The 22,828-nt window shown below is 51.0% G+C and overlaps 1 protein-coding gene across 1 annotated transcript; it reads left to right on the top strand.

Moving 5' to 3' along the window:
- Positions 1-757: 757 nt before the first annotated feature.
- On the top strand, positions 758-8,372 carry PLEKHF1 (pleckstrin homology and FYVE domain containing 1). Its single transcript, XM_056360823.1, has 2 exons — positions 758-857; positions 6,026-8,372. The coding sequence occupies exon 2, from the start codon at positions 6,038-6,040 to the stop codon at positions 6,857-6,859; it is 822 nt and encodes a 273-aa protein (XP_056216798.1). The 5' UTR covers positions 758-857; positions 6,026-6,037; the 3' UTR covers positions 6,860-8,372.
- Positions 8,373-22,828: the final 14,456 nt, after the last annotated feature.

Genomic DNA, 22,828 nt, shown 5'->3' with positions numbered 1-22,828 from the left:
GGCCAGCTGCCTGCCCTCTGCAGCGCGCTCTCTTCTCCCAGGTTTCACAAGCCCGTTGGCAACCCACAGCCTTCCCACAACCCTCCCTGTACCCTGCCAGGGAGCCACCTGAACTCGTCCACCCATCCCACACAAACACGCAGTACGAGGGATAAGGTCTTGTGGAAAGAAATTCTCGTGACAGCCTAAGCACTTCAGCGCTAAGGTTCACCACGAGCTTCCCAGCCGACCTTATTATTACCAAAGAAAACGAAAACCTGGAGAAAAGAAACATTTCAAATACTTTGACAGGTCCATCAGTTCCCATTAAAAATAGAAAAGCTATTACAGGAAGTGAGTAAGCGCCTGAATTATAGATCAGCGCGGGCAGCCGGGGGCTGTGTTACAGCGCCAGGCCAGGCGGCAGCTCGGCCCAGCCGCGCCTCCAGCCCGGGCACCCGCTGAGGGGCGCCTAAGGCCTCCGCCCTCCGGAGGGGCGCTCGGGGCCCGTGGCACAAGCAGCCACACACCGGAGTACCCCCGGGGGGCAAAGCCCCAGCACTGAGGCGGAGAGGCCCGAAGGCCCCGGGCCGCCGCCGCCGCGGAGGGCCGAGGGCGCCGCCAGGCAACCCGGGCAGCGGGGGACAGCGGGGGGCAGCGGGGGAGCCCGTCCTCGGACGCCCCCTAGCGGTACCCCGCCCGCCGCCGCCTGCCCCGCTCCGCCATTGGCCGCCGCCCAGCCAGAGCCGAGCGGCGCCCATTGGCCGGCGGGCGCGGGGTGGGCGTGGCCACGGCCCGGCCCGGCGGCGGAGCGGAGCCGCCCGGCGCGGGGCGGGAGGGGAGCGCTCGCCAGAGGCGGCCGGGGTCCTGCCGCGGAGGTACGGGGCCGCGGGTTCGGCGGGGCGGGCGAGCCTTTGCGGCAAGGAAGAGTTCCGGAAGGGTCGGGGGGTTCCGCCGCCGGGCCGGTGCAGCGGGAGGGGAACCGTCTCCGCCTGCCGTGGGACGGGGGGGGGCCGTGCTCGCCGCCGGGAGGGCCCGGCCGTGCGGGACCTGCGCCCGCCTGGGGGTGCCCCGCCACGCGTGGGGTGTCCCGCTCCGGGGGCGGCCGAGCAGCGCTTACCCGGCTGCTGCGCCGGCCGGCGGGACGGTGGAAGTGGGGGTTTGGGGGAGCCTCGTTACTGACCGACCCTGACCACGTACCGAAGCCGGTCCGGCGGCAGGAGGACCCCCCCGGGCCGTACAGCTCTGAAAGGCACGTGAGGAGACCGGGAACCCGCCTCCTCCCGCCGTGCCCGGCCGTCCCGCCGGTGCAGTTTGTCACGGCCCGAGCACGGGCTGCGGTGCGGCTGCTGCGGCGGGGGCTGCCGGGGGGCCCGGCCCTGCCCGCGGCCCCGTGCGAGGACGGAGAGCGGCGCCGAAGCAGCGGGGAGGCTCCTCCCGGAGTTTCGGGTTTTCCTTCGTTCCCCTGCAAAGCCGCTGGGATGCCTGCGCCCGGGGGCACGTGCAAGAGCGGCGGCCCGGGCTTGGTAGCATCAGCCCGTGCTCGCCATCGCTGCCGCTCAGCGGGCCCCTTGCTCTGGCCGTACGTGCCAGAAGCCCAGGGCAACCAGAGCGACAGTGGCAAGAAGCTCAGTAGCTTGGTTAGCCCGTATCCTGCCAGGACTGGTGGCATTTCTCAATCAAAGGCCCGATGTGACGGTCTGTCCCAAAAAGTCCGTGTGCCGAGCCGGGTTCCTCGTGAGCGCAGCTGGAAGTGGGTGCCAGAGCCTGCCCCCCTTGCCTGTGGTGGCCCAGCAGTTACAACACGGCTGGGAGAGAGGGACAGGCAAGCCAAAATCCCCTCCGGCAGCAAAAAGAGAGGAACTGCGTTGTTCCAAATGCCTGCTCTGGCAAAAAGGTGGCTGCATCCTGCTTACCGTGCTTGGTGAGGAAGAGCTTACACCAGCCCTAACTCCGGGAGAGGCTTCTCAAGCTGAGCAAAGCAGAAGGAGGGAGTAAGGGAGAGCTAGAGAGGGACGAGGCTCAGGGCATTTTCTGCTGGTGGCCCTCAGCAGTCAGATCTCAGTGTGCCAGTACTCGAGGACCATCCCTTGCATCTGCTATGCGTTAGGTATGCAATGGATACCGAGACCGTCAATTCTGTTTGACAGCAAGAACGGAAGAATCAGGTAGAACAGCTCACTGCATTGCTATGCCTAAGCCTTAGGTACACACAGACCTGAAAAACATACCCCAGACTTGCTGACCCAGGAGCTTAAGTTGAAATGCTCTGCTGGCATGCATCAACATGGCTGTTTATAATCACAAGTGAACAAGCGCTCATTGTTAAAAGACGTGGCTTGCTTACTGCTGGAGTGGAGTGCCAAACAGCATATTTTTCCCCGTGAATATCAGTTATATTCACTGAGTTATAGATTCACTGCATAGTATTGATCACATGCAGAACCAACAGATCTAGATGAAAAAAACAACCCCAAACTCTGCCATGCCAAAAACTCCTGTGGAAAGTAGCATGCCAGTAAAGTACATCCATCCTTCCCACCCTCATTTCAGCTGTGCAAGCTTCTGCTGCACGTGGTGCATGTGCATGTGTATCACTTGGTAATAGGCCCTGTGACCCTGCTGACCTGGCAGAACAAACACGAACAAAATATTTACTGTAATGAATAAAATAGATTACAATTTATATCCTCATTTTTATCTCTCGACACTGTTGTGCCAAAGGGAGAGACTCTCACCTCCCAGCAGGTATCTGTCTTTACCACATTCACATAATACTTCCATCTGAAAGCCAAACAGAGTATTATTTGCAGTGAGTCACGATATCAATGTGAAATTGGCTTGTATGTGGGCACTGCAGCTGAGCACTGTCTAAGACTTGGGGCAGGATTGATCCTGTGCGTGGTGGGATGAGGTGAGTCACCCTTGGCAGGTGGCTGTTTCTCCCCCCTTAGCTGAAAAGGGATCGTGTAGAGTTAGTTGTCCAAGTCCAAGGGTAGGTGATGTGAATCACACCCCTCCTATTTTTTTTACTGCTTGGTATGTGTATGTGCAGCTCTCCAATCATTTGTGCCTGAGGGGAGAGAGGTGGAAGAAAATTGCTCGCTTTTGCTTCTCTGGGAAGACTCCTTTGGGAAATACCCTGGACTAGAGCAGCAGCTGATACTTTTAGTCTTAGCAGGGAAGATTTTTCCCAGAACAGTTAGCTTTTGGTTAATTTGTGACATTTTAGCTAGGTAGCAAACCAGAGGGTGGAGGAATAAGGACATACCTTGCAGGTGGAAGTGCGATGTGTCGTGACAGCTCACTTTCATTTCTTTCACATTGTGGGGTTGTATCCAGCCCCTGTGCAGCCCCTTCTCCCTTTGCTCCACACGGCAAGTCCAAGAGCTTTCTGGCCTATGCAGGGGCCCGAACCAATGCAACAGCTAAAGCTTTCATGGCAGCAGGGCTTGCACTCCTCACTGCAAATGAGCTTATGTTTCCTGGCTCTTTGCAGGCATGGTCTTCATATCTGACGGAACGTTTTCATTTCCACCGGGAGCCAGTACACGGAGAACCCTAGAAATAGAGTCATGTCAAGTACCGTACATGCTTGAGAGGTTGGACCGTGCTTCTAAAATACATAAAACTAAAAGAAGCAGGCTAAAAGCTGGAGCTCCATAACCCAGAAACAGGAAACTGGTGGGAGCAGGATTAACTGCTTTGGTTTATCCCACTTGGTGTTGCTGGTGCCAAAAATTCTTGACAGTATTTTGTTGCATTCACAGTCTTTCCACACCAAACTTCCCAAGCTGTAATTTCAAGGATTTTTTTTTTCCCCTTTATTTTGTGTGCCCATCTTGCTCTTTCACTCAAAAGCTCTGCATCCAAGCATTTGTTTGTAGAAAACCCTGAGAGACCACATCCCAGGATAGGTGAGACTCTGGGTATTCATAGTCAGGGAGTGTGGTGTTCAGTTGTGGATCCTAGTTTGCCCTGCCTGTTTGTTCTTCAGCCTAATTTGTGTATTTAAGAGGGACAGAGAAAAAAAACGGTGCTGCACTGTTGTAATTGAGAATAGATTTGAATGAATGTCCTGCAGCAGAGCAGTTCCCTTCGTGCACGGGTCCACCTGGGCTGACAGATCAAGGAGGGGAAACGGAGCCTTTCTCCTTTCCTGTTGGCCAGGGGTAAATCCCTTTGCACAGCTTCTGCATGCCTGTATCAAAATGGTAGGTTGATTGGGGCGTTAATTACTTCAGCTGCTGGTGCTGCTGTCAGGCCCCTGGATTCCCCCTGCCCGGAGCGTGGCAGTTAATTGTAACTTGCCCTTCACGCTGGAGAACACACATGTGCGTGGATACGCTTAACATTGTCCCATTTCATTAAATCCATGCTGGTGCTTTGAGGCCCTGAAGATAGACATCCTTCCAGAAGGAAGCTGGAGGTCTTGGGACCCTCCCTCTAGCTCAAGGGGGACCCTGAAGAAGCCAGCTTTTCAGGAGCACTGGCCACTTGATGCTTCTCTGTGAAAGCTACTTCTGCAGGGTAGGTTGCTTCATTGAGGTCTCCTGGGGCTAAACCTGCACCTTAGCTTTGTGCCTCTGTACCCTGCCGGCTGTAGAACAGAAAATTCTGGGACCTCAGAGGAACTGACCGGTACGTCTGCCAGATAGCCCAGGCAAGAGGTAAACGGCAGGCAGCAGCCTTGAACTTCAGCTCTGTGGTTTCCCTTCTAGCATACCGAAGGGGTGATTTGGGGTGAAGGGCAAGGGAAGACTGTAAATCGTCATTGTCCCAAACACACAGGAGCAGACGTGTTGCCCTTCTCCTCTTCCCTTTCCCCTCCAGCCTCCATGGCTACAGGCACACTCTGGACAAGGAGGACCGGGGAGATGGTGGGGAGCGGCTCTGCCTTAGTGATTCAGTGAACCACTAACAGCAACCAGGGCGACACACATCCCTGTGATCTTGGAGCCGCCTCGTGATGGCTGAGCTACCTTGGTGCTGGAGGAGGAAATGACTCACGTTCCCGTGGCCGGCCGGCCTCGGGGCAGCACCCTCCGGCACCGGAGGGGCTAGGTGCAGCGAAAAATTGAGCTTGCAGCACAGAGCGCTTCCCGTACAGCAAACCACCAACAGCAAACATTCGCTTTTGCTTCGGTTACCCTTACCTAGGTTTTTCTGTTAAACATAACGCAACAGACTATCGAAACCCCAGATTGTGTGAGGGAGGAGGACATGGAGGGGTGGGGAGTGATGAGCCTGCTGCCCTCTGCCTCCCTTTCAGCAGAGATTAGACTATTTTCAGAATGATGTGTCTTCTAACTGGAAGCGCCGGCAGCCCCAGCATAACTGGGGTAATGGAGGAGGGGCTTGGCTTTTGTGGGTTTACTCACATAGCGAGTGCTTCTATCTTTTCTTCCCCCCTCTTTTTTGTTACACAGGGAGGATGAGCGGGAACAAGTGCTATTGCTTCGTTTTGTTCCTGCCTCAGCTCTGGTCAAAAATGACGTTGCGGGGTGCATGTGTCTGTAATCCTCAAGAAAGCAGGTGTGCAGTCAGAAACAGGAGGCTTGCTCCCAAGACCACGGGTCTCCTCCCTGAGCCTGCATCCAGCCCAGCATCAGTTAGCTCCCAGCACCAAGAGGGATAGACGACAGGCATCCTGGTACCCTTCAGCTGTCACAGCGGTAACTGCTGAGCACGTACTTACACCTGCATAAAAGCAGGTTCAGACTAACCAGCTTCCTTTGCTATGGGCACACAGTCATCCTGGTAAAGAGCACATCTGTAATGGAAGAGCTGTCTCTGACTTCAGGGGCTTCCACTGCTGCAAACTGAACTATCTGAGTATAGACCAGGCTGTTGCAAAGTTGAGTCGGAAATTCTGAAAATCTAATTTAGAAAGGTAACAGACTAAAGTGAGGAGTTGTAAGGAGATTACTTGGAACCTCAGGTTGCGTTAGGAATATTTCACCTCTGCATATGTTTGCTACTCAGCCTCACCCTGGGGCAAATGTTTGCAGCTTCACCACTTCCCTCTTTATTTTCCTCTCTTCAGAGCAAGCTGGAGATGGTGGACCATCTTGCAAACACTGAGATCAACAGCCAGCGCATTGCTGCTGTGGAAAACTGCTTTGGGGCTTCTGGACAGCCCTTAGCCGTGCCAGGAAGGGTCCTTCTAGGAGAAGGGATTTTAACCAAAGAATGCCGCAAGAAACCGAAGCCTCGCATATTCTTTCTTTTCAACGACATCCTCGTCTACGGCAGCATCGTCATCAACAAAAGGAAGTACAATTCCCAGCACATTATTCCCCTTGAAGATGTCACTTTGGAGACGCTGCCAGACACCTTGCAGATGAAGAACCGTTGGATGATTAAAACCTCCAAGAAGTCCTTCGTGGTTTCTGCAGCCTCCCTCACAGAGAGGAAGGAGTGGATCAGCCACCTGGAGGAGTGCATCAGGCACCTGCTGACAAAGACGGGCCGGCAGCCCTCCACGGAGCATGCGGCCCCCTGGATCCCAGACAAGGCGACGGACATCTGCATGCGCTGCACGCAGACCAAGTTCTCCACGCTTACCCGACGGCACCACTGCCGCAAGTGTGGCTTTGTGGTCTGCGCAGACTGCTCCAGGCAGAGGTTCCTGATGCCCCGGCTGTCCCCCAAGCCCCTGCGGGTCTGCAACCTGTGCTACAGGCAGCTGCTGGCAGAAAAGAAGAAGGAGGCAGAGGCAGATCGCAAGCAGCCGGAGCCGATCTGCTCTACCATCCCAGGCTATGAACCCTCCAGTGGTGATGACAGTGACAAGTCTGATGATGACAAAGCTGACCAGTGGCCAGCAGACACAGAGTTTTATACCTCAGAAGTATCCTGGTCATCCTTCCATAGCTGACCTCCTTGGGAGTCAGTGGCATTGAGACACTGGGAACCCAGCCTCTGGCCGCCAGTGCTTGTCTGTCTGGATGTTTTCTCTGGAGGCCGTGCCTAGGAAGGTGGATCTTGGCCCCTGTGTGTGGTGTCTGAATGGGGAGCAGGGATGGGGTTACCCCTCTAAAAACGTGTATCACACAACACGAGTGCAGAAAGCAATAGCACAGTGACAAGCACGGACTGGGGCGGAGACCTGCGGGTCAGCCTTGGCCAAATGAGCTCACCCTTCAGTGCCTTAAGTCTTCCTGGCTGCAAGAACAGAACAATAATAACTTCTTTTCTCAAATACTTTGAGATCGGCTCTTGGGAGAAAAAAGGAGCAAGAAATCCTGGAGTTAAGCACGCTTGCCTGCTAGCAGGGTGTTCCTGTTATGGCAAGGAGCACTCTGGATGCTGTTTCCCATAAGCATAGCACATACGTCAGAGATCGTCATTGCAAGCGTGCCAGCCTGAGGGGACAGCCACTCACCCCTGCATGGTAAGGTCAGCAGGCTTCTGTGTCCACACCTGCATCTCTCAACTTTGGAAACACTACGGGAATCGTGCTCCGAATGCAGGGAGCTTGTACGAGGCTTGGTGTGAGCAGCCTTAGCAAAGCACTGGAGCATCCAGCTCTCGCATGGAAAGGGGCTGTTGGGGTGGTACAGGGCCAGGAGGGAGGAGAAGGGAAAGGGACAGGTGAAGTTATGCAGAGGGGTGAGATAAGGAGGGAGAGACTTCTCACAGTTGACTCAACTAAGTGCAGAGCTCCAGATCTCAAAAACAGGCAGTTCCACAAGATTACCAGCAACTTGACGAACTCAGGCTTATTAGGTAAAAAGACAGCCCAGGGAAGACTTGTTAAAAGTCTTGAAATCCAGGGAAACACCCCAAATAAAGATCCTATGAAGTACAGCACTTCCACTTCTTCCCTCCCGAGCAGGAGCCCGAGGCATTGAATGCTCTCTTGCGGGCTCATCTCAGGTCTATCAGTCTCGCAAATCCAAAGTTAAGGTCCTTTATGTACTTCCAAGGTTGGAACCCAAGACTTTCCAGTTAACTTGAGATCAACTTTAAAGTTCAAATTAAGTTAGAAATAAACCATGTTTATTCAAGTATTCTATCATCATATAGCGTGGGAGTAAATATACTGAAAATGAGACAACAGCAATTGTTTTGCGGCAGACATTTCTACAGACTCCATTATTAATTTTAGTATATTTTTATATTGTATATTTTATGCTCTGGAAAAGGAACATGGCTGGGAGTACACTGCCAATGTTATAAACTGTTTCCTTACCTGTTCCGAACAGTGCATTGCCTGCCAGATAGCTGAACTTTGTTTTTTTTAAATTTCAAAGTAATCATTCTTACTGTCTTTTGTAAACTGCCACTGTTCCAATGAATTTGTATCACTTGACTGTGTGAATAAAGATATGGCCAACAGGAAGAAGCCAGGAAAATAGGACAATAAAGCGTGTTGTTATTTAACAAGAGCTGGGATTCAGGCCCGGCCGGCCAGCGTGAGTTCTGACTCCTCAGCCATGGGGTGAATGGTCTGGGTTTCTGTTTACTCCTTGAAGGTAAGCGGGGGTGAAAAATAATTGCCAGATCTGATGCTTCCTTTCTATTTATACCATGTTGTCATCTGACCAAGTTTTCCCAAGTCTTTTGCAATCCCCTGCAGTAGTCTGTATTAATTGAAATGGTATTTTTCCAGTGGGGACACAACTTGGAGTGGGTCAGCAAACCCTATGACCTAAGCAGATGTTGTTGGGTTTTAAAGCAGTAAGTACACCAGGTTCTGTTTTTTCCATCCCTCCCCAAGCTTAGTTCATAACTCTGCACAGCAGTGATTGTTTTTACAATGCCTCCCACCCACCAGAAGGGTGTACATGCTATGCAAGCAGAAAATGACCTTAAAAATAAACAACTGTTGGAGTGGTTCACAAGCCAAAAATAGCCCAGCCACTGAATCCACATCCATAGCTGACGTTCCAGTTCCCTGCTCCTGAGGCAAAACTCGCAGTTTCTTCCTAGTAACTGGCTCCAGAAACTTACTTCAGTTTTGAACCTACTCCTCAGTTCTCTTAGACTTCATCTTTTCTTTATCTTATCTGTCCAAAGTTCTTGCTATTATCAGCCCCAAAAGAACTATGAACTGTTTTTATCCACTAATGAAGGACAGGCACGTCTCTAACAAATGCTGTCTTGTTGAGCAAGAGCTTTTCTTAATCACAGCAGGAAAAAAAAAAAACCTACAAAAAAACAAACAGGCAAGCTCCACCAAAAACAACCCATCCCCTTTTTGCTGTGCATGCTGTAGTTGATGGTCTTTTGGGAAACACACGCACTTTCCAGCAGCTGGTGTGTCCCCATTCCTTGCAGGAGGTGGGGATGGAGAAGAGTCAAGGGAGGAAAAGCTGCAACACTGAGTAACTGAATAAGGGCCCCTCACATCACAAACACACACTGCTGTTCTGAGGTGTGGTGTTGTGGAGCTGAAGAGGGGCATGTGAGCACTTGTGCTTCCAGAGGCTTCTGACGTGCACACTGCCCTGCGTGTGCTCCCGAGCCCCCTCCCCGTGCGTCACCCCCCGCAGCCTGTGGTGCTCCCTGCTCTGCAGCCGTGCACACACCAAGGCTGGGGCTGCCACGGCTTCCAGCAGCGCTGGGGGGGGACACCTGCCAAGGCTGGGGCTGCCACGGCTTCCAGCAGCACTGGGGGGGGACACCTGCCAAGGCTGGGGCTGCCACGGCTTCCAGCAGCACTGGGGGGGACACCCGCCAAGGCTGGGGCTGCCACGGCTTCCAGAAGACGTTTCACATGGAAGCCCCACGTAACCTAGTGACTCTTTTAACTGTTAATGCATATAGTAAATGGAGCCTGCCCAGGAAAACGTGAGGAAATTGAAACAAAGCCTCTCCCCCCCTTCCTGCAGTTTTGTTAGCCAAGCTGGGGAGCTCGGGCTGGGATGAGAGCCTGGGGCTGCTGGCTGCTGTCCTGCTCAACACATGGGTTATACATCATGGGCTGTGCCGTTACAGTCCAGCCTGGAGTTTTCTCGCCTGATTCTATCTATCTGCAGTGCATTAATGGGGCATTTCCTCATGCTTTGAGGGGGGGGGAGTGGGTGGGGTTTTTTTGAGCTAAATAAATGCCTTACCTGGGATTCATTAAAGTTCTCAAACCCAGCAACTAGTTGGAAGAGCAGCAGCTTGAATGCTCCCTTTGGAAAACCATCTGCAGGCTGGGGATGTTGTGGGGTCACATCCTTCTCTTGAAAGGCTCCCAAAGACGATATGTGGGGATCCGTTGCCAGATGGGGTTCCCTGCTCGGCCCCAGCCTGCAGGGCACAGCTCCGAGCAGCTGTCCCCACCGCACGCCAGCCACGGCACTGCCTGACCCCGGGGTGCGCTGGTTCAGGGAATCCGGCTGGCTGGAAAATGCTCCTTCTGCTCCCTCGGGCAGAAACTAGAGCCCAGGCGCTTCTAGAAAAAAGCAAGAGATTTTAGCCCTCAGCAAAATGGTTCCTTTTCTGCTGGGCACGGGAGAGCCAGGGGACAGTCCCTGTAGCTCTCAGGACTCAGAACACTAGTGTGCTGAACGCAGAAAGCAAAACCTGAATGTTAGCATCAGACCTGCTGAAACTGGTGGGGATTCCCCAGTAAAGAGGCAGGAAAACACTCAAGGCCATGCAGCGAGGCAATCCTCTCCTGCTCTCCAAAGTCCGTAGGAAGGTGGGGAAGAGGATGACGCTGCTGGAGCAGCCAGTCACAAAAGCTGAAGGAAAGGTAACGGGGAGATTTGCTATGTGAATGAACTGAAAAGAAAGGATCAAAGATGTTCAATGAGACCTGTGTGCCCTGCTGTCCCGAGGCATACCACCAGCTCCAGAACAGCTGACTCAGCAGTTCACAAGCCATTGGAGGCAGCGGGGTGGAGTAAGCCAGCTTCTCAGGCAGAAAGTTGCTCCCAGTTACTCAAACACTGAGTTCCTATCCAAGCAGGAGCTCTGGCTCTGTCACAGCCCACGGCCTCTCCTGACTCACTACCGCTGCAGCGCAGTTCCTCGTATTCCTCAGCCTGGGATTTTTGGTTAGCAGGAGGAATCGAGGAGCACAGATAGTCCCAACTACTGCTGAGCTTTAAAATGATGCATCTCCAATGAAAAATACAGGCTTCTGTTTCTGACTCTTTCAGCTCTAGGCCATGGATCTTTAAGAAAGGTGTCGGCAGGAAGATGTTAAGCTACTGTCACTTCCATGGTGGACACAGTATGGTAAAACATCTCCAAGAAACCCTTGGCCAAGAGCCGAGCACTGGAGATGTTCTCCAGAGCGCCAGGGGAGGAGCACTGCACTCCAGGGAAGCACAGGCTGTACACCATGTTGTAAAGCACCGGACCAGGGTGGTGCCAGGTCTGTTTTATATCGCACGTTACAGCCAGGAGAAGCCCCAGTGCCACACACGTGTGTGGGAAGGAGCCTCTCCTGGCCACGCATTTGTTGATAAAACCTCCCACCAGGCGCAGCAGCCGGTGCTGCAGTCCCAAGAGGGCGGCTGCCAGACGGGCAGGGAGGCGGTGTGAGTACTGACAGACGCTGAGCGACTCCCTCTGAACTTGGCATTTGGCTTCATTTCCAGTAAGGCCCAGAAATGCGAATAAACCGTAAGCAGGTTTTCCGTAAACCTCTTATAGAGAGGTTCATGGCCCAGAGCGAGTTACACAACCTCTCCAGTCTGCTGTTGTGGGAAGGGCAGAGAAAGAAGAGGGGAGGGAGGTATGGGGGTTTGCTTTAGCAGAGCACTCCTGTGCAGTGCCCTCTCATGCGCGATGGGACCACCCTGGGGCACAGCATCCACTGTCGGCAGCCATGCCGCTGCCTGCGATGCCCCATGCAGCGAGGGAACGCTGCGCCCCTGCTTGAGCTTTGTCTAGCCTCTCCTTTTTTGTCTTAAACACAATGTGTTTTGCTGAGAACCTTAGAAAAAAATGGATTTGAGAAGGGAAAAGCATGAACTCAAGGCCAGACAGGGCCTCTTTTCCTCTAGCAGAGAGCAACAAGTAAAAAAAAAAAGTTACACATGGTTTTCATTGAGTTATACATCAGGTAAAACCAGACCTGTGGTGGTTTCACATATAAAGCATCTTCCACAGACACCAGAGGCAAAAGTTAAGTGTGACACTGAGGCATCTCCACAGATTTTTTTTCCCCCTCCTGCCAAAGCCCGCAGGAGGAACAGTGTTCCCTAACACCCCCCCCATCCCCATGTAGCCATTCTCCTGGGACAGCCTCGGAGCATGGCCCTGCTGCCCGGAGGGTGGCCATGGGTGCTGGGGGAGGCTCCAGGCAGCCTGTCGTGGCACACTGGCTCCGCACGCTGCCAGAGCTGCAGGATGAGCCCCATGCCCAGCAGAGTGGCACGCACGGGCTGCCCCTCACGCTCCTCAGATGTCTTGAAGGGCCCAGACGCCGCGGTGCGAGCCGGCAAACAACCCACAAACCAGAGCCACCAGCGCCCAGGCCACAGCTAGGTAGACCTGGTTTCTGTCAGAGTCTCTGACTTGGTGTTTGCTCAGCAGCGAGTTTCAGGCAAACCAGCCCAAGTCTCTCGCTCCTTCCAAAAAATGGCCTTGTTTACTGACTAAACACTTGTTTCTGAGCAGCCCCTAAGCCAGGCAGCCCAGCAAAGCTGCGCTGTGCGCGGCTCACCGAGGCCAGAGGTCCATTGCACGTCCCTGGCAGCCCAGCCCTGCTCCGCAGCGGTACCGGTACCGGAGCAGCTGCCATGGCCGGGCTGCAGAAGTGGGGGAGCTGTCTGAGCATCCTCTCCACAGCGGGAGGGACCCCCACACCACTTGCAGCCATGTCTCCTCCCGAGGAGAGGCTGTTTTTCACTGACTTGGCAGGATCCAGCTGCTCTCCCTCACACCCTCCTCACACAGCTGACTTTACTGAATAGCCCTGGGGGAGCAGAGGGAGGAGTGACGCTGTGCGTTACCCCTGCAAGCGCCTTTGCAGCAGAACTCTCTGCTGCAGTTCCTGCAGGGGGGATGCCTTACCCCCAAACCTCAACAGAGACGGGCTGGTGTCAGCCACACCTGTCCCATACCCAGGGGAGGACTTGTCCCACTGGGTATCCAGCTGCAGACGCATTTGTTCATTCTACTAGTACCACATTCAAGGCAGAGGCACCCGCAGGCCAGCAGGCTGAGCAACCCCTGTATCTGTGCTGGGTCCCAACAGGCACTTGGGACGTCACACGCTGCAGCCATCTGTTTGCAAGGAAACAGCCTTATCGACAAGAGGCTCTACAAAATCCACTGGTAAAGCTACGCTGTTAATCCAGGGAGAACAACAAATGGAGACTGTCACACTTCACTGTTTCAAGACTTCAGCAGTAGCATTGCTGTTCCTGTAATACAGCAGCTAGAGGCGTTACCTTCGTAAAAACAGGGTCTGTAATGCAGCTGGTGTAGCCCCCGAGCAAGGGCAGCCCCACACAGCAGACCCCTGGAGCCCCAAAGCAGCCCCTTCTGGAGCAGCAGCGCTGCAAGCACCCTGGCAGGCACCAAGCAAGCATCCCTCCTGCCAGCTGACATTCCCTCTCTCTCCTCAGGGACATACAATAGCCAAAGCCCAGCATATGGCTGCGGCACAGAAAGGATTCTGAAGGATATATTTCTTGGTTTAGACCTTACAAGTCAGACACAGACTGGTAAAAACCGGGTTACTCCTCCACACAGCCTCCCATTTCAGCACCCTCACCACTCTGGAGAACCATCTGAGCAATCCATGAAGCATGGGGGAGCCCCCAGGGTCACAACTCCTCTTCCCCGTGCAAGATGGGGGAAGGATCCCACGTTGGAAGCAGGCAGAGGAGCTGGTCATTACCCAAGCACAAGCAATGCATCTCCCCAGACACAAGTTTTCACAGGCAGCTCCAGAGCCAGCCCTGGTGCTAACAGCTGTCTGAAGCACAGCAGGCTGATGACCTCCAGTACAGCTCTGCCTTCCACCCAGCAGCACTTGAACTTTCTCCTCCCTGCCCATCCTCCCTCCCCAGGATTTGTCCATTGTGTTTATTTTTCCAGCCTGAAAATTTTCCAGGGTTTTCCTGGAGCTGGCTCGCCCAGCTATGCCAGTGGGACACCTGCTGTGACGGGGGCACATGGCAGCTGCCCACGCAGGGCATGGCAGGCAGGGCATCCCCCCGCTGAACCAGCCCTGCACAACAGGCACCTCTGCCAGCTGGGGGTCTGCTGGCTGCAGGGTCAGGGAGAACAGCAAAATAGGGGAAGAGAAGGAGGGTTTTTTTTAATATAAACTTTAAATTAGTTCTGTGAGAACACTTAAACATTCAAAAAGGAAACATGAGGAACTTTTCAATCAGCATATGACCCTTGTAATCAGTCTCTGTAAAACAACTTTTTCTTCTGCAAAGCAAAGCAATAGCATGACCATATCTTAATACAACTTCCACTGTATGTGGGTGTGAATAAAGGAACTTCACTTTAAAAGTACTGTCTGGTGATTTGGATTCTGGTGGCATGGAGACATTTTCTTCTTGCTGCAAGCAATAAAGACATCTGGTTTAATTTTTAAGCTGATACTGCAATTTTAAGAACATGAAATAACTGACTGCAGCTGATGGACTGAGAGGTGAAGGTTTCCTACTTCTGTTTAATCACTTGTTTGTACGCAGGGAAGCATTCAGGGAGGCAGGCTCCACTCCTGAGCAGGATAAGAGGCACAAAGGCAAACAGGCAGGTCTTCCCCTGTCACAGGAAAACCCTTCTGTACAACACAAAGCGTGCTGCACTGTTTCCAGAACGTGATTGCTTTGGCAGCACATGCGTCATATTTCAGCCGTGGTAGCACATATGTTGGCACAATACTGCAGAAATTGTGCACTGCATGTGTTTGGGATAACATATGAAAGCAGTGTTAATACACCAGAGCCAGAGTTCACCTACCCCAAAATGATGAGGGATGCCATGCCAGAGGCACCTACAGAGCCATACTTTGCTGCTTTCGTCGTTTGGCAGCCCATGGTGGGAAACTTCTCAATGATTGTGGACCGGTCCATTTAGTAGTCCTTGCTGCCACCAATCTGCCTAATCACTTTCCGAACACACTTGCGTTTTGGCACCTAGAGCATCCTGTGCCAATTAGCGCTGCATTCCGTTACACTGTGGGAACAAGCACTTCCCCTCACCCCCGCCAGCCCAGCGGGTGCACCCTGCCTTCCATGCCACGGTATTGTTCCTCCCGTTCACCTCTGTGCTGTTCACCACCATGACCAAAGCTCTCCCCATTAGCATCCTTTCCAGGTTGAACAGTTTTAAACCAGCCCATCTCTCTTTACACAGATGTCCTCCCATACAGCGTTACCCTTCTCTGTATCCTTCGTAGCCCTGCAATGCCCTTTTTGACTCCAAAAGGACTAATCAGAGTGGACTGAGCAGGCTGCACAGGCTGTTCAAGATGTGCCCGCTACCTGGATTTATCCAGTGACCTAAAAACATTTATTACCACCTTCTTGATTTCCTTCCCCATCAGTCCTAACCTTCACATTGCCTTCTGACCTGCTGCTGAGCACTGAGCCTGTATTGTTAGAAATCTGTCCACAGTGACCTCAAGCTCTTTCCTGAGAGAAAATAGGTCACTTGGAGCCCAGCACTGTGACTACATAATCAGGGTTATCTTTCATCTGGTGGCATTTACCAATATAAACCAGTACCTACTGTTCTACTGGCTGCTGGCTCGCATCAATGCTAGCGTGGATGGCAGGCACCAGAGGGCTGTGGACAAGTGGCTTCACTGCCCAGAAAGGCTTTGGCACCGTGCAGGTACATAGAGCATGCGCTCTATTCCCTGACACGTCAGCGCAGCACAGCATGACCTTATTCTCGTTTGCAACCAGTACACACCAGTATGACACTGTAATTAGAACACAGCGCCAGCAGCGCAGAAATTGGGGCTCTTCAGTTAAGCTGAGCAGTGCTGGGTTTAACTCAGTGGCACTGGGACTGCATCCTCTGGGCAGGGCCAAGAGGTGGCGGAGGCCATAGGCACGGGTGGAACCTGAGCTGCTGCGAAACACTGGAGCCACTTTTTTAAATATTTGGCATTGTGCTGCTTTGCATGAGTATTAGAGGTTCCCAAAGATGCACCAAGCCTATCCAAAAAGCATGGGGCAGCTTTGAAGCTGACTCAGTTGTTGGGGTGTGAGCAGCCAGGAGTTGGTTAATTGATTTCCTGATTGCTATCTGAAGACACCATCCAATTTTGGTTTATTGCACAACAATACAGTACGGTTAAATTATGCACAATAGAAATACATACCTTTGTCGCAAGTCTGCGTGGCAGCTTAATTAGTTAGTATCAGCAGAGCACTTTGAAGACGTAAAGCACTACAAGAGTGCTCCTTATTATCCTCATTGCTACTTATCATTAGTGGCACAACGTGAAGGCTAATCTTCCCCCTGTACTCACCGGGGATGTGCTGCCGCCATTGTCAGCAGCCCCAGTCCCACGGGCCAGGCTGAGGACTTGAAAGCCCGAAATTAGGATTAGACTCAGCGTCAGCACAGGCTCCTGCAGAGTTAAACTTCAGAGACAACAGAAAGCCTCAAGTATGCAGGCGACTGCCAGGCAATGGGAGGCTGTTCGCTGTGGTTATGGAACAAATATTTTTATACACAGATTCCTGGAGAGAATGGCTGGGAAAAAGCAAGCAAGCCCCTTTTATGGAAACCAACAAAATCACATCCAAGAGCCTGCCTTGCCAGCACCCTGTTTAGCTTTTTATTACTGACTTTGTTCCTGTATAAGCAATTAATAAACTGCAGTTTGGTCCAAAGTCTGTTGCGTGAACTTCAGCTCATGGACAGGCACAGAGCAGGCAGCTGATTCTTACTGATACTCCAGCAAGCCTTCCGCTTTAACGCAGTATTTGCTGAACTGTTTTGCCTTGTCCCCTGTTTTCTTGAGTAAATTTGCCTTTTTTTTTTTTTTTTTTTTTTTCAAAAAAGAAGCATTTGCTCTTGCACTTAGTCTCTCCCAAGCCCAAATATTACATTCAGCTGTTGTGCCTTTTGTAACCTTTGCTGCTCTACAAGGGAGCAAATCTTTTAACTGAGGATTTTGAAAATCTGGTTATGTAGGGCTTAAAATAAACCTGGAAGGTAGAAAAGTTAGACGGCCACCTTACTTTGGCCTGAAAGAGTGGAATCCTTAGAGCCAGAGAGGTTTGAATAAACACAGGTGGCAGTCAAAAGTCAGAGCTGCCCTGGCCTCCTTTCTTTCTGCAGAAAACTTCCATCAGTATCAAGCAGAATTGCCTGCCAGGGAGAGGGCAGAAATCTAGAGGAACTATCTGTTGGCACAGTTAGCTGGGCAAGAACGAAAAATCACCTTGGAAATCCATACACATATCAGAAGAATGAGCTTACCTACAGTTCTGAGCCCAGGATAGGCTTCACCCACTGGCTCATACAGTTCAGCAGGAGATGCGGATCTCCTCCAGCTGGGAGGGAATGCTGGTGTGGTATAGTCGAGGCGAAGCACACATCTGCTCCGGCTCCATGATCTCTCTCGCCGGGATCCCTCCTACCTCTATCAGAGTTCAGGGGCTGATTCTGACTCAGCTGGTTGATTCTCCAATTATTTTGTTGTAACAGCTCAACAGAAGGAGCTGCTCAGGGATCTGCAGCAGGGCGAGGTAAAAATAAGACCTTCAGAGCTTTTGCTTTATCAGTTTTGACCCCAAATGACAAAGATTATTAATCATATCTTATTGACTGATGCAGAAATAACAAACCCTTCTTGCTGTCTTCACATTACACATACAAGGGGATATCCGAGTGCTCTACTCCAAAGCAGCATGTCAGAGCACAGGAAAGATTTAATTTCACCCTAAATCACTCCTGCCCACCGAGACTGAGCAGGAAATAAGAAATACAAAACATTTGTATCCTGTTAGACACTCCTGTGCAGGGTCTAATTAGTTAAGGTCAAACACCAGTGTAAATCTTTCATTCCCCTGCAACAAAGTAAGTAGCTACATTTCACAACCTAGCAGTTTCTTCTTCATCCCGATGGCTGCAAACCTCTGCTAACATTTATTACGTTCCTCCTCCTTCGATGCATGAGCTCTGACTACAGGATCAGCGAGTGGTTAGCTGCATAATAGCACTATCACATTTTTGTACCACACCATTTCCTATTGATAGATTACAAAGCGTTTACCAGAAAACGCATTCAGGATCGAGACGGGAAGTTACTCAAGGTCACCCAGCAAACAAGCAGAACATCCAGGGAAGGTGGTACCTCTCCTGAGGCCCAGCAAAACGGGCTTTCCACCGAGCTGCACTGCTTTCCCTGCTGACAGACCTTCATTGAAACATCAGCAGTGACACTAGATGAAACCAGACCATTTTGAGGGAATTGCGAGGGTAGAGATGTCCAAATGCAGTGTCTTTACCAAATGTTGAAAGCTATAATGTTCACATTTGTCTAAATCCTTCCTGCTGAACAGTCATCCAAAGAAATGAATGCCTTCATTTTTGCAGAGTTCAGAGTAATTTTATATATTTACCTCTTAGGCTCTTCTGGAATTCATAAATCACAGTTAATGAGAAGTATTAGCACACACTTACTGCAATTATGTGATGAATGTTTGATTTCTGGCTTAGAGCCTGAAAAATACATAGATTTCTGTGATCTCTAGAAAGGTAAAGATGAAACCTCATGTTTTAATTAGGGCCTAATAGCTTTAGTTCACTGCAATGCAAAGGCCTTTGGTTTTTTAAAAGCTTTCCAACCCAGCTGAAAGTCTGCTATTCAATTAGTCTGGAGTTATACATCAGCTGGTCAAGCAATGATAGCCTTTCTAAGAAGCTATTGCTTTCTCTGTAAGGGCTTTTACTCTGGGGAAAAAAACGCATTGCTTTTCCATCCTCTGGCTGCACCAGTGCTGCTCAACTGCTGGTGGAAACTGAGCTCGGCAGGTCCTACCACAGCAGCTACACAGGATTAAACCCTTGAGTGTGCCCCTATTCCACTAGTGAGCACTGCTGGAGCCGCTGCAACGCTGTGAGGAAAAAATGGAAAAAAATAATTTCGACATGAATCTGCATAGTTTTTAACAGAAATATTAAGATTGGTATAAATTATGTATGACCAGAAATACACGTACGTGCAAGCACTAGAACAGCAATTACAAGAGGGGCCTATATGGAGAGCAAGGGATGCCACTGCATCCAGCGGAGGAATGCGTCGCTGCGGTCAGATGCCGGGGGTCCCACAGCGCAGACGGCTCCTGAACAGCAGAGCCAGTGCGGGCAGCAGGACAGTGGCGGAGCTTGCAGCAAACCGCAGATGCCAGCCCTCCTCCTGTTAGCCCAGTGGGCTAAGGGGCTAGCAGGAAGGCAATAGCAATAGGATACAAAAGATATCCTAAAGGATATAAAAGATGTGTCCAAATAGTTCATCACTTACAATCAAGAAGAACGCAGGCAATGAAGTGAGGATTTGACTCATCCTCCGTATTGTGCACAAGCAATCGTCGTCAGACCATCTGAGCAGGTATGCCATGAGGGCATGGCTGTGTAAAATCAAATTGCTTAATGACTTTGAACACAATCCCTTTCTGTAAGATCTTTCAGTGAGTTCTGCAACACTAATTTCCTGTAAACCAAGCAAAAGGGAGATAAAGGCACGCTAACCACCATCAGGTTGCAATCATCAAAGAGCTGTCCTCTGAAAGAAACATGGACACACTGGGTCTCGGTAGTTTCATGCTGCGTGTGCCAGAGTTTTGCCTCAAAAGAGCAGCTACCCTGGCCCACATGAGTCCCCTGCAGCACAAGCTTTGCCCCCCAAAGTGGTGCATGTTACTGGGAGCAGGTGACTGCAGCCATACACGCCCCCGTGCCCCACGCACTGAAGCACCTATGGCAGGAGCTATAAATCGTGGAGTATGAGAGGGGAAGCAGTTCTGCCAGGGCACAGTGCCCTGTGACTGGGCTACAGCAGACAGGACAACACATAGCACCACCAGAATCTTCTCATGTGATACAGTGAGAAATAATCGAATGATAGTAACAAAACGCTGGTAGCATCACGCCCCACCGTCAGCAGCCACCACCTCGCACAGCCCTTTTTAACAGCCAGGTGCTGTCGCCACCATCTCACACAAAAGCAGCGGAACGGGGAAGCTGGGTGACTGTCCAAAGCCACCCCAGCAAACTATTGCTGCAGATCAGTCTGCTTCCTTCAACAAGCTGCCCTCAGCCAGGCAGCAGAGCACCTCGCCAACCAGCCTGCCCTTCAGAGCAGCAGGCACGGGCTGGGGAGCAGCAGCCTGCAGAGGCACCGCGGCCAGGGGCTTTGCCAGGGGGGCAAGGAGCCCCACACAGGTGGCTGCGGAGCAGCCCCTCCACAGCAGCCCACCGGAGACCTCGGACTGAGATGGAGACCCTCCTGCTTGGGAATGTTCCTCCCCACCAACACCCTCCGTAGGTGCAGGTGTGCAGCCCTGGAAGGAGAGGCTGTCCTTAGAAAATCTGCCCGCGTACCGCTAATCTGTGTTACTTTTCAGACTGGAGTAAGACTGGAGTAACCAGACCCTCCTTCGTGGGGGCACGTACTTACTCAGCAAAACCTCAGCTGAGGTTGAAAGCAGCTCTCTGCCTGGCCACCCCTGGGCAGATCCCCGCTGCTGGCCAGGTTCTCACTGCCTGCTGTAAACTCAGCATCAGCCAGTCAACGGGACCTCAGGACTGCTCTGCTTCCACAGTTCTCTGTGCGCTCTGGAGTCGGTGGGCAATACAGGGAACCCTCTTCCCACAGCAGAAAAATCTCACCACAATCCGTAAAACGTCCAGCCGATGAGAACCACAGCAATGATTCAGGAGTACCTTGGGCACCGTGGTGCACCACTCGAGCACCCTGTTCTCTACCCTTAGTTCAAGGCCTCTGCTGCAGTTCTCATGCTCCTCAAGGACCAAGCCTGGGAGTCTCCGTGATGCCACTGGCAACAGGAGCTTTGGGAAGTCTGTGCTGTGATAGTGACTAGCAGAACAGAATTTTCACCGCCCAACCAAACTCCTTGGTCCTGCAGGGTCCACATGAGCAGCAGTTACACACAGGCCAGTCTATGTGAGAGGCGAGCACCACTCCGAAGGCTGCACTGGCCCAAGTAGAGCTGCTGCAGATGCAGCCTTGAAGGTGATGAAACCGAACAAAGAAATGCAATCCTCCAAGCAACAAGCAATTACTCTTTACTGGCTTGCCAATTCAACTGTGGTCAATCAGTCTTTGCAAACTGGCTGCTGCTCAGCTCACAAAATCCACTTGTCCTTCAGTAATCATGAGGGTGAAACCGCCCTCCTCTGCCTGATTGTGTATTTTCTCACTATAATTAAATGTGACATGCAGCTGCAGTAAATATTTGTGCAGTCATAGCTCACATAATAATCACCAGAAAACCAACTTCAGCAGGGAACATACATGAATTCTAGTCCAGTCTGAAGCTAGACTGATATTTCTAATCCAATAAAAATTCATTAAAGCCAGGAATTTAACAGAGTAAGAGCAAAAAAAAGAATTTAACCCTACTTTTCATGGAAAAAGATAACTGTGTTATCCATATACTGACACAGCCTTGATAGTCCAAATTTAAGAAATAATCTAATTGCCACTAGATGGCACATCTCAATTACTAATCTATGTTTGAATTCAGGATAGCTTTTTTCTTTAAAAAAAAAAAAAAGATACTCCCTCTCTTTGCTAACATAACACTTTGCAATTATGCTTGCTTTCTATTTTGAAATCAGACAGCTTAAAAAACACATAGAAAAAAAAAGGAATTTTTAACTAAAAATACACCATCTGCCAGTGAAAACCTAGCTTGATTCTGCCACATCTACAACCAAACCAGGTTAATAACTAGCATCACAGATGGTTTCTTTATATAAATATGTACATCTCCCCATAGTGACTTTTTCAGCTGCTTCCCAAAACTGCTGGCACTGCGTTACCTCGTTTCCTAGGCAATAGCTGTGCCTCACACTCAGCCTGGACATTATGCAGCTGGAATGGATTTCAGAAGATCCCATCTCCTGCCTGTGGCTGTTCCCAATACCAACAAGGGATGCAGCAGTGGACAGCCATGTCTCTACCAGAGAGCAGCAACAGATGGATATTAATACATACTCATGCAGCTGGTCTTTTTCCTCCAATGATTAAATTTGCTGAAAGGTTCTTTTAACTTGCCCAAATCCTCCCAGAAGGCTACACACCAATATCACGGTGACCTCAGTATGATAGCATAGGGCTACAGTCAGAACAATAAAGGTAGAATTTGATCTTTCTGCAGTATTCAACAGCATGAACTGTCATAAACTACTAAAATACAAACCACAAAACCACTGTGGGGTGCCATGCTTATTCTTCCTCGGTAGTTATGTATCAGGTCTGCAATCAGCAGCGGTTATTTCCTAATTCTCCTATGTCCAAGTTCACTTGAGACGAACACTTGAGCTGGATTCTGTTGCTCTTCCAGTACCAGCAGTGAAACATATTTCAGACCAAACTGCAAGCCTATTGCTACCACTTTGAAAATAGATACCTGCTACCTTCCAAGAAGTTCCACAAGCATCAAACCTGTTAAATAATGAAACAGAGAACAAACAGAATTCAATTCACTTCTTCCTGGTTCTACTTCACTCATCTGAAAACCTATGGAAGTAAAAATTATTGGAATGACCAAGAGCATGCTACTCTGTGGCACAGAATATAAAGCTTCTCGGGACCACAGCAGCTGTGAGGTTTAACATAAGCTAGACTGGTCCATACAGAACTCTGAGCTACTTAGATCCAATTTTGTTGGTATTCATATGACAGATGCCCCCTTCATACTACAATGAAGGCAAAAAG

This window comes from Falco biarmicus, chromosome 15 (assembly GCF_023638135.1).
Source record: "Falco biarmicus isolate bFalBia1 chromosome 15, bFalBia1.pri, whole genome shotgun sequence".
NCBI lineage: Eukaryota > Metazoa > Chordata > Aves > Falconiformes > Falconidae > Falco > Falco biarmicus.
This window is presented reverse-complemented; position numbering and strand designations above follow the sequence as displayed.

Coding starts and splice junctions, on each gene's coding strand:
- PLEKHF1 (XM_056360823.1), top strand. CDS start 6,038: ATGGTGGACCATCTTGCAAACACTGAGATCAACAGCCAGCGCATTGCT.